At 41.4% G+C, this 12748-nt stretch overlaps 1 protein-coding gene across 1 annotated transcript in view; it reads left to right on the plus strand.

The window, feature by feature from the left end:
- The first annotated feature begins 3031 nt into the window (after nucleotides 1-3031).
- The window catches only part of vipr1b (vasoactive intestinal peptide receptor 1b), a 48423-nt gene continuing 38706 nt past the window's right edge, over nucleotides 3032-12748 (plus strand). Inside the window, 2 exon segments of the mRNA XM_073488900.1 lie at nucleotides 3032-3158; nucleotides 11679-11769. Coding sequence (XP_073345001.1) covers nucleotides 3105-3158; nucleotides 11679-11769 — 145 coding nt within the window. The 5' untranslated portion in view covers nucleotides 3032-3104.

A 12748-nucleotide genomic window follows, 5' to 3' on the forward strand; every position in this document is an offset into this window, starting at 1 on the left:
TGAGACCTAGATACGGATTTGAGCTAAATGTCATCATGCTAACATGCTCACAATAAGAAAATTAAAACCTGCTGTATTTAGCAGGTAAGATTTTCGCAAGCTAGCTAACAAATTAGATTGTTAGCTAAAATTTGCTAATTAGCACACACACAAAGTGCAACCAAGGTAATGGGACTGTTGTCAGTTTTGCAGGTATTTGGTCGTAAACCAAAGGACAAATTAATATTCTTCTGGACTCCATGTTTGGTTGGTTCCATCATAATGAGACTTGTTTGACACATTGTCGTAGATCTGTTAATAAGCAATATGTTAACGTAGAAAACAACATATTTAAAGAGTTAATGGTGAATTATTTGTTTTATTAGTTGATGACATGACGCCATGAGTGACATACTTAAGCTAATTTCCCAACCTTAGCTAATATCCTATGCTAATTTCTTTACTGTGGCCCATTGCACTTGCTGAATAATACTCACCTACATATCTGTAATTGTAACGTGTCATTTCCTGTTGTTACAGTTTCACTAAAAACAACAAAGTCCTGGTCCTCCTTCTGTATCGACGTTTAAGCTGGCTGGATGGCGAGGCACAGGGACCTCTAGCGATGCCAGTATGAATAATTTGAGCTGATGGTGTCTCGACACTCAAGGTGAAGTTAACCAGTGTTATGAAAAATTCATCCTGAGGTGGAGATGATTGTGGTAAATTCCACGGCAGTCCATCCAGTATGTCTCTCGAAACCACAAATGTCAACAACAACAAATGCGTGAGATCTGAAAGGCCATCACTGAAGTCATTAGGATTTTTACTTCAGTAACCATGGTGATCTTATATTTCAAGGCAATCCAAGTTTTAATATGGACAAAAGTGGACTGGAGCCACATGTGGCCGGTGTGTCTTAAAGTGTGTCAGAATCACACAGAAAAGCCTTGTGAATGGACTGATTAATATAATGTCAGATAATAATTATATCACAATTTCTAAGTCATCTTTAATTCATAAAGGGTTTAACGCATTTTAATTAATGGTCCTATAATAACTGAGATATGACTCAACATCTTTATGTCCTCCAGTAAGAATATTAAACTCTCGGTGGTTTATTAATGTAACTTTACATTATGTGAATTATTACATTAATATGTGTTACTCACTGCAATATTATTTAATAGATTACAAGTGCACATTTAGTATTTATTGTTATATTAATCACTTATTATATGTCATGTACAGGACAGCATGTTCTGACCCTAATAATGATATCACACTGCAGCCCATAGAGAGCTGAAGCACACAGATACCTGAGAATAGAAGGTATTGTGGAGGAAAGAAAAGCAGCGTGTTAGCATTCATGCTAAAATTAGACTCGGACCATGACGTGAGGCCACACAACAAAAATAACCGGTGATATCACCATCAGGGAAAACAAGATGAAATGAAACTACGCTCCTTCTGTTGATTCGTGTTCTTGTTGTGTTACACTGGCTTGTGCAAAACATATTTTCCATCAATATTAATGGGTGGGCTCATGCAGGGAAAGGCCTCACAGGGTGAACGTGGCCGAGCTGTCGCAGAGACCGAAGATGAAGCTGTGCCTTGATGTCCGGTCAGCTGTGAGTGGAGGTCGATCAGCTGTGACGCTGACAGCGCGAGCGTGGGCCTGCGGTTGGAGAAGATGGAGAAGACGGAGGGCTGATGCTGCACCCAGAATGGATGATGGGTTATATGAGCGACTGTGTGGTATAGAGGTGCTGCGTGGGCCCGTAGATCATTTTATAACCCTTCTTTGACCCAATAAAACCAACTTGTCGCCTTTTATTCTAGTCAACGTCACGTAAAAAAATTGACACGGTTGAACGAAGCGGAGGAGATGAAAAATCTGTCTCCTCTTCTTTCTGTGTTGATGTTTTCACTGACGTGGACTTGGATCTTTATGCATTAGCAATTAATTATTACTGAGAGGATGCATCAGTACAATTTGTCTAATGGACTTTTAATCATGCAAAACAGGCAGCTGTTTAGTGGATTCAGAAACACTGAATGTAAACAACAAGAAAAAGTCCTCATGGCACCTTTAAAAACTTCTAATGCAGTGGTATGATGGCAGCGTACGTGATATCAGTGTGTTGGTGTTGTTCCTTGAACATCACAGTTAGTGTTGATCACCTTGGAACAAGCTGTTCTGTTTTTTTTTTTTATTACACGAGGTTGACTCATTTCTTTTGTCCATTTATTTTCAGATTTCTGTTGCTGTTTGGTTCGGTCTAGGACACTAAATTACTTGGTTTGGTTTAGGAAAACATGGTGTCTTTCAAAAAAGACTTTGACATGTGTTTAAAAGGATGACTCCTCCCATGTGCGTATTTTACCCGTCTTTTTCCCCGAATCGCAAAGCTATGACATCACAAAGTCGTGATCCCCAGCCCCTCCACCTTCTGCCGCGACAAGTGGCTAATAAACGTATGCTGTAGAGGTGATATGCCAGGAGTTTGTATAATTACCTCATTAATATTGTAAATGTTAAAATTCTTTCTCCAAAAACTACATAGTGCGCCTTTAATTAGATGTTTGCACTTTGAAATAACATAAACAGTTTTAATTAAATTGTAAGTAGCTTAATCTAGTGTGACACTGTTGATTAAAATAATGCATCCACTCTCTTCTGCAGGTTTCATGAACATGCAGGTTAAATTCGGGCTGAATTGGATGAAGCACTAGTTGGCCCCATCACAAAGGACGAACCCCGGGTTACACAACAAGTCATTAGTGGCTCCTCTTACTCACAGCATCGTTAGTTAATCTCCAGCGGGCTGACAGGCTTGTTAACAAACTGCCTCCTGGGACTGTGGAGTTGTGAATGGGCGGAGGAGCAGGAGGCGGGTACAGTCAAACAGATGCGGCTCTCCTGCTGGAGGAGCGCGCAGAGAAAAGCGCAGTCCGATGGGGCGGCAGCAGCGGTTTGGCTCACCTCACAGACACAGTGTCGTTGTCTTCACACACACACACACACACGCACACAGAGAGAGAGAGACACACACCTTTTAAAGACTGACTGAGGACTTTTGCCAGTATCGAGGAGTAAGAAACTCCCGAACTAAACGGACAGAATGGATGCGCCACAGCTGGTCTTTCTCCTGCTGCTCCACGGATATGTGCCAAAAGTAAGTGCTGTCCTTTACTTTGGTAATGGGTTTTTTTATGGGTTGTAGTCACGAGTCAGATAATTAAAACGAGTTCTGTAGACATTAAATCCTTATTTAGATGAGTTTGGAAATCATGATTCAGCTTGTTTTACGCCCGTTACTGTGTTTATGAGTAAGAGTAGTTTTATCTATCTATCTATCTATTAGATCTTTAACATCTTCTTGATTTAATTTATGGCTATAGAAGGCATGAATCCAAGGGATACCATGTGTAACACCTAATTCCTACATGGTCCCAGATGTCATTAAATAGGAGACACAATAACACTCAACAATTATGGATTCCTTTAAAGTGACAACAAAGACACTTTTATATAAAAAGTAGTGGTATGTTCCTTTTTTCCTTTTTTAAAAAGGAACACTGTAAAAAAAAAATCATTATAGGCGGTCATCCTGCCCCAGAGATGAGCCTTTAACATTTAAAATAATTATATTTCATCCCACTGTCTGCAGCTGAGTCAGTGCTGGTGAAGGTGAAGTTTCTTCAGTGTCTGGCCCCGAGAACAGTGTGTGCTTCACCGCCAACACATCACGACAAGTGACATAAGAAGTCAACATTTGTTACAATAAGACTGTTCGGATTCTCAGAGGTCCCTGTGCCACAAATGTTAACTACGCTTTTAGCTGTTACCTGAAGAACAATCCCTTAATGTCAGAGTTTAATTTCCTGCTGTCTTTGTTGCCATACAAAGCAAGTAAAATCACAGTTTTATTGATAATCTGTAGATCAGAAGCTTTTAAACTGGAATGAGGAATATTAGTCAATAATGCTGTTGGACACACTGTAAATTTCTATCTGCTGAATACATCTAAACAGTAACATCATCCACTATAATATTGCTGACTGCTCATCATAGTTAGGATATGCCCACTGTTATGAAGAATTTGCTCCAAGGAGGATATGTACAGTAATTTCATGATTTTTCAATATATATTCGTATTCTCTCTGTGTTTGGATAAATTGGAGGGAAAGTCCTGAGGCATTGCCACATGGTAGCAAGTCATGCATCTTTCAGAGGCGTAGTGCTTTGCTGCAGGGAGGTGTCAACTGCTGTGATTTGTGCACATGAGGGTGCTATATGTTAAGTCTCTCCTGCATCTATGTTTTTAGTTACACATAAGTCAAAATGTCTATTTTTTGGGAATCACGAGTGATCTTTAAGGGTTAAATGTAAAGACATTCGCGGCCACTAGATATCGCACTGGGGCGACGGCATCTCAGGCCGAAACAAACGCGCGAATCGTTCACTCGATAATGTCGGAGGAACTAAAAGAGAGCGGCGTCTGAAGACACACTGCTCACGAAACTCAGATCAAACTGTAAAACAAGGCACGACTGATCACATTTTAATCAGTATTCTGTTACTACTACTCAGATGTTTCAGCAAGTATGTTCAGAAAAGTCAGTGGACTGTTCAGTTTTAATATAAGACTTGGACACTTTGTAGTTCACGTGTGGTTCAATATGTAAGAATTGGCCACCTGTCGAACCCTGAACAGCTCCAAACATAGCTGCTAATTGTAGCTACCATTAGCTAGTAAGCTCAGTTGACCGTGCAGCTAGCGGTCATGTAAGCCGACTCTGCCTGGACCGGGAGTTGGTGGTGGTTTCAATCGGACTGTCACTGCCTGAGGTACGAACTGGCTAGGACTGATTAGCATGCTAACTTCAGTAGATGTCTTTACATATTGCACCTTTAATGTTAAAAATGTTATATATTTACAGGACTTTGAGTTAAGGCTAATCTAAACTGAATTAATCACCACCATCTGATAGCATAACAAAATCTGTAAGAAAATCAAGTGCCATCTACAGACGGAGACGTTTTATCTCCGTTAAGAAATGTCAGAAGCGCTCTGCTGCTGTTCCTCTCAGCGCTCGCAGCTCCTGACAGGGATTTACTCGTGCATCTTATCTCTGCAGGTATCCGGGTAATTTAACTTATCGGGAATTTCATTGCTTTTTAATACAATTTTAGAGATGTGGGAAAGAAAATCGATGAGCAGATCTGCTTCTAAGAAGCTTAAGATTTCTGATTATGATAAGGGTCATGTCTTTGGTGGATTCTCGTCATTTGATGCTCAGCATGGCCTCCTTTAACGCCTGTCAGTGAAGCCTTTTCCAGGCAGAATAGAGTCTTCGTTTGCTCTCCTAACTCTCAGATGTCTGGCCCACCCGAGGCTTTAAAGATCAACCGGATACGTCATTTGTTGACATATTTCAGTGGCTCTTATAGGCACCAGTGTGAAAAACATTTGACAGTTAGCCAGCGTGCTCCTGGTGGGCTCTATTCGTGTCCTTTGCACAATCCTCGGCGGCTGCTTTACAATAACATACCCTGACATGTTTCATCAATATATCTAGTGAGGAACTGTGGTGTTGAGCGAGGCACAGAAAATCCCATAAGTGGTTAAAAAGTGCATTGAAGTGGCTGACTGTCACTGCTGTTGGTTTTACACAATGCAGATGTGAGAAGAGGAGTATTGGGGGTGGGCGACAGTGGCGGACTCGGGATATTCGAGGGGAACTGCATTTTGTCCCCTGGTTGGGCACCTTAGAGGGCAATTTATCATGTTTTATCTACTGTAGGGGCAACGAAGAAGGCACTTTTGCTGATTTTTTCTTGAATGACTCCTCCTTCCTGCCTCTCTGCAAATATAAAACCACCAGTTTGCCCCAAAGAAACTTTTTAAACACATAATCTTGATCGTCACTTTTGGAAATATGCATATTCACTTTTTTGCCAAGGGTCAGATGAGAAGATCAATGACACCTTCATGGTTGTGCAATAAATATGGAACTAGAACTGCATGCTTAGCTTCCTGATGAGCTCACTGTATGGTGTAAATAAGATATCCCAGACTTTGTTTCATTCGGTTTATTTCTGACGTCGAGGTGTCAGCAGCCAGCTGATGACAGTGCCGTGTGCATCCATATGCATCCATCTATATGTATCTCAAGGGTAATTCTGGATACAGCATTGTAGGGGAGTCTGTTCATTTCAACAGTGTGACAGCTGCTCAGTCGAACATGAAGCCAAGAAAGCTTGACTTCTTGGGTGCAAAAAAACACAAACGCTTTCCTCGTAGCTTCTGCATTGTGCAGCACTCTTCCCGTCCTTCATTGACTTGAATGAGGATAAAATGATTTACTCGTGCAGCTCCTCTAGACTTTTCAATTGTTATCTGACAGAATGGATCAGTCTGATTCTGTGAAATTCTGATAGTGAAAAGAATCACCTTCAAAAAAATGTAACCACTGTTACACCACCGACCAAAGCTGGTAAAATATGAAAGCGTCTGGTGGATTTCAGACACAAAATAATGATTAATTATCGAGTCTCTGGTGAATAGTTAATTTCCCACCCTGATTACAGCGCCTGCAGAGAAACAGCCCAAAACTCCCGGTCTGTTTGTTTACAGATTAAACAAACAATGTATAACGTGTCAGTCAGTGAGTTTATAGATGCTGGTATGCATATTTTTTAACTTTAGACCGATACAGGGTGTCTGTTTCTGCCTGCATCTGGTTAATCAACCTGATCTGCCTTTATAAAGTATATAATTTATACCCAAGTTTGAGAATGATATTCATCTTCTCATCTAACTCCTGGTAAAATACAGAAGATTTATGTCAAACTAGTTTTTAAGACATTTGGAAAATGCTAAAATGCAGAGAAATGTACAGTTGTGCTCAATATTACACACTTACTGCACAGACTGAGTTCAGCCCGAACAGTTTTTTTAGCACGATCCAAACATGTTCCCTGTGTTTACGCGAGTTTGGCTGGGAAAGAGTTTAATCTCTGTCCAGTGCACACACTTTGATTCCCGGCTTATCAACCCCAAGTGGAAGAGCCCGAGGTGACGGCTGAAGAGGTATTCGCATGATGTAGATGTTGTTCTCCGGTGAAGTGTAGGATGGGTATAAACACATCACTCTGCATTGTGTGGCCACACACAGGCACCAGCTTCTCCCTACATTTTCCTGCCGGCTCTCCTTGTTCTTTATCCGATCGTTATCTTGTACTAAAACAAGGCGAGACTGGCGGCCGTTGGAAATGACAACAATCACTTGAAGCAACAGCGTGGCAGCCCCTCGTGATGAGCTCTGCGCTAACAAACTATCAAAGCTGGCAGGTATTTATGTGATGTTTTGCTCATGGAGACGCCGTGTTTATGTTTGTGTCCCTAAGGCGCTGCAGAGGTTTCATTTATCATCTGCATAGCTCGGGATTGACATTTTGATTCATTGCCCACTAAAGCAAAGTGTAGATATCATAGGCAAGGTTTTAACATCTCTAAATGGCAGGCAGGCAATTAATTTTCGTCTCTGGCATTTTCAGCTGGAGTATTTATCACTGCCAGAACGCTTCTCCTTGTGTCTTGTATCTTCCCTGATTATAAATTCAGCCACTCCCATAAATGAGATACTCTGCCCTCTGATTATTTTGTTATCATTGTTCTCCCCTCTTTGTGTACTCTGGCTCTGTTCACAGTATACAGGGTTATACATGAACTAATAAACTACTTCCATGCAATGAAGAGAGCTTGATCCCAGCAGCCTACAGTACAAGTCCCTGCACACATTCCAGTAACATGTCTGCCCCCCCCCCCCATGAGGGACTTTGTTCCCGTTTTTCCTCTGTTTATGCAGCATTAATGGTTAACGTCAAGTTTGTTGCCACTGGTTTGCATTTCACAAAAGGGCAGAAGAAACAACGCACCATATTTTCATGAAATTAAGCTGAAAATCTGCATGTGAAGAGGCTCTGTTCCCCAACATCAACAGTGTTTTTTGTGGTTGCTTAATCATTAATTCCAGTCCAATTTGAAAGTTTATTTGATAAATAATCAATCTTGTTAAAGCACAAACTTGTTTAACTTGTTATTCACAGGATTATGAGGTGATGAAACGGATCCACTGTGCCGTGAAATGTTGTGGGATGCCGGAGTGGATCAGCTGCTCAGTCAGGGACAGTGAAAACAGACCATGCCTGTTGAGAGCGATGCGAGTTGCAAACGTGTCTTGAAACCATTTGGAGGAGGAAGCCAGTACATGTAGCATCAGCCTATAGAATGGACTAGCTACCATGCTGCAGAAAAAAGAAATGGCTGGCTCAGAAACTTACAATGTCTATGTAATGTTGCTTTGATTTTAAGAAGTTCATTTAAATGTTACAGTAGTTGCACTTCTTCTCAACACAGCAGACAGTTTGACTTGCATCAGGAACACTGCAGGTTTCATAATAATATGAATATTTCTATTTGAGTGTCCCCAGTAACCATGATGGTATTACAACGAATCGGCATGCACAATAGCAGGAAACCTACAAATGAATTTAGCTTTCCTGATGGAAGTACGTCTTTAGCCTCTGAATGCTCTGCTGTGTTCACAGGCTGGATTATAACGTTGATAGCCATTTGGTACTTGGCAGGTAGCATATAGTGGCTTCATCAGAGCTTTTTGGCAGACTGGTGAATCAAAAGTTATCGGCCAAAAACAATTAACTGAATGATTGTCTGCAGAGCTGAGGAGAACTGCTTAGTTGGGTAATCGATGGGTAATCATTTAACTTTGTGCATACATTTGACATATTGTGATGTATTCTGATCAAGACATATTTTGAATACATACCGTAGATATTATATTCTATGTTTTAAGTTCACTGTGGTCAGTCATAAGTTATAAACTTCCCCCTCTGAGAGACTATTAGACTCAAATCCTCTCCAGGATGTGGTCCACTGTTACATTGGCTGACAATCAATTTCATGCTAATCAAAAATAAGGTTAAAGAAGGGTCTGACCAACAGGAGATTTCCTCCTTCATCCAAGTTGCTCTGCACAGAAAATGTTAGCAGTTTAATCTCCTGCCTCCTGGCCAGTGCTGCTGCTATTACTTCAGGTTATGTTGGATTTTCTGCTGTAATCGGTTGCAGGCAAAAACTCCTGTGAGCAAAGTTCTGTGGGTTGTGATAGTGTCAGGACGACCTCACCCAAGGGGGAGGAATAAGTCACTCTGTGGAGAACTGTTAGTAAATAACTTGGAGTTATTATAAAGTTTGTACACTTTTCTTCATATTTTCTAGGAACCTAAAGGCGTCTCCCCGGATGCAGTGTCTTTGTGATGCTTACAAGTTAACGGTAGCTCATCTGGCTTTGATGAACAAACTTAGCTGCAGCAGCACGGCAGTATTTTAGATCGGTCACCTTAACCTTGAGACAAACTTTTAAAACCACTATGCTGAGGATTTATACATGTCCTCCAGACATGTTTTAGGAAACCATAAAATACTCTCCTGCGAATAACAACTTGTGTCTGATATGGTTTTACACCAAAATGTTCAATTACCTGCAAACTCCTTCAAATTACATCTACAATAAGCCGACGCTGGACTCGGCTCACAAACTAGGTGAGATTTTACAAAATAGTGCTCGTACATAAACATTTAAGATGCGCACAGAGAGACTTGAATGTGAGAAACAGTCTTGAAGTGTCAAACTCTGCACATGGATCAGTCAGCACAGAGAAGCTCAAACATCCAAGAAAAACACATTTTTGGGTTGAAGGACTCTCGAGATGTTTGAATTTGGTGAGGATTAGTGGGAGGATCAAGAAAAGACACAGAATTGTTCCCAAACTCTGTGTCCTATTTACTTTTTTTTAAATTCTGTTTTCTCAGTCTCAGTTGTCTCAGTCTTTGTACTGAGGCCTTTGTGCCCTAAAGACACTACTCCACCACCTGGTCCCCTTGTACCTGGTTACTTTCACCTCTGACAGAAGACTGATAAAATGCACACTAACGCAAAGTGTCTGTATTTTTTACCTCCAAACTGTACAAAGCTAAAGTGCTTCAAAACATTTATTTAGTGTAAACGTGTTGTGTTGTCACATTAACCTGCAGTTCTACTGTTTAACACAGGGACAGAAACTCTCAGTCCTGCTGTGTGTTTAGCTCTGCTGTAAGTTCATAGCTCAGTCAGCTGTTAGCTTTATTAGCTCTCATGCTGCAGGGCTCGAAACAAACGGCGCTGTGTCATCCCCCCCTCTCAGCACGACAGAAAATGTACTTATTACGAACAGACAATCCCGAACGATAAATTGAACTGATGACTTTCTGACTACGCTGACGACAACGGAGTGTGAATTGTTCGTCATTTCCGGTCCATCTATCCCCTCAGTCACCAGTGGCGTGCTGGTAGGATCTTGAAAGCCGGTTAAACCAACAGGGCACTGCAAAAATGAAAGCTAGCTAGTTAGCCGTACTGAAAGAAACTCTCATGTGTTTATCTGATCAGCTCTTCTGATTGAGACCACCAGTCAAACTTTTAACAATGAATATCAGCCGATAAACGATCGGCACCCTTAATATATACATTCACATTAAATTCTACACATTTTGGTGACGGTGTGTAACGCTGTCTGAAATGGCGCTGAATTATATTATGTGTTAATGTATTTGTGCGCTTTAGATATCACACAGCCCTTCAGGCCTGGTCGGTGTTGTGTACCCACTCCTGGCTGAAATGATGAACGCAGGTAACCTCTGCGTTTATCCTGCCTCATGAGTCATTACTCTGCTATGTATATACTCAACAGGGCTGTGGGAAACATTAAGGGCAGAGGTGTTGCTCTGAGTGTCCTTTCTCATAAATGACAGTTTGTTGTGTTGGTCTTGTCTGAGCTGAGCTGAGCTGAGCAGTAAACTGCAGACTGCTCTTCACAACTGTGTCAGGTGAGCCGGGAGCTCAGACTGATGAGGATCATTTCAGGTTTGACAGCGCCTGGGTGCTGGAGGCTCATGAAACAGACATAAAGACATAAATAAGATCCAATTTGAGAACATGAACTGAAACAATTGTGAATAAATGATGAGCTTTGTGCTGCATCGCTCCCCTGATCCTGACCTTTATTGCCTTCACTCATGTACGCGTTGTAGCTTTGGTAACAGGGTGCAGCTCTTCCCCGGGAGTTCACGAATACCCTTCATGCCGACTTCTTCTCTCTCTCTCCTCATCTCCACTGACCTTCTGAAGCTCCTCGCTGCTCGTCTTACACATTTTCATTGACCCCACCGGCTTTCCGCCAGCGGCTGTCAGCTCGCATTTTTCAGCCTTTGTTGACACAGATGAACGATTGCAGTAGATTACTCAGTGCCTCCCATCTCCACTTCCTAATCCATTTGCATGATAGCATCTATTAGCCAGGCGAGAGAGAGCTCTGTTTGGATTTCAGGCATGGAGAACATTGCTAGGTTTTTACCGTATTATTAGCCGAGGGTTCATTCTCATAGAAAGGCCGCAGTCGTTGAAGGGAAACGTTAACTAAAATATTTAATAGCACATACTCACTGGGCTGTAACCTGTCTACCAGCCTCAACCTCACTGAATATGAATTATTTCGCAGTCTAATTGCAGTGTGATGGAAGCATTTTAGTTTTCCTGACACCTAAATATTCTTTCCACCTCTTCCACAGGTGCTTTCGGTGCAGATGTGCGACGTGGTGAACGAGATCGAGCTGGAGAAAGAGCGCTGCGAGAACAGCACCTTCGGGAACGTCACTTCAGGTCATTTCAAAAACATATTTTCCTCTCTGTGACTATTTAGAGGCTATTCAGAGGAAATGGGAAACAGCATGAGTAAATAAATAGAGAGGGTGAGAAGGTAATACAGTGTGGGAGTCTATAGATAAAACACCATCATAGCACCATTATAGCAGAAATACAAGCCGGATTTCCGACAGACGCAATGACTTCAGCTTAGATAACTCTTTCAATCACTTCTCAGTTCAAGGTAAACAAACCATTATGTAGTCAGAGTTGCAGGATGGTAACAGCCTTAAAAGAGCGAATAATCTACATTTTTGAAATGTTTTTTTTTTCATGCCATTTAGGTCTGCGTCTAGTCTCGCCCCCGGTCAGCTGCTCACTAGCTGTGGGTAATTTTGCAAACTAGGAGAGAGCGACTAACTGCAGTTTTAACTCCGCAGAACTGCGATGAGAGTTTTTATCTGCATTAATGACAATGGTTATACTATTATAGCAAGGCCACCCCCGAGTAGTAGTCGACTAATAGTTGTTAGTTCAAGCAAGGGGTGTCGTGATATACATAAAACAAAAAAAAACTATGCATAAATAGTGCACCTTTACAATAATTTCTGCTTCTTACCGTACTACCGTACTCCCCCTGAATAGCTGCACACCTAACTGAGCTAAGTTGCTAAGTAGCAACTAAAGGAGTAAAGAAAACTTGGACGACGAGGTTTAGTCGACTATAAACTTTGACTTATATAGTATATATAGTATATATAGTCCATATATAGTACATAGCTTACAGATGTACATCTTCCACAACTTCAGATACCTTAACAAGGTGTTGTCACTTTTTGGGACTGTGTGAGTATGATTCATTTGACATCTTCCAACTCTTTTGTTTTCTTGATCCTTTTCAGGGCAGACATTTGGACTTGGAAAAGCACAGGTATAACCAATAATGTTCACGATGGCTCCATCTCTTATGAGTCCGTGTCAGTGAGTGAGCATGCGC

Source organism: Pagrus major, chromosome 19, assembly GCF_040436345.1.
Source record: "Pagrus major chromosome 19, Pma_NU_1.0".
NCBI classification, from domain to species: Eukaryota; Metazoa; Chordata; class Actinopteri; order Spariformes; family Sparidae; genus Pagrus; species Pagrus major.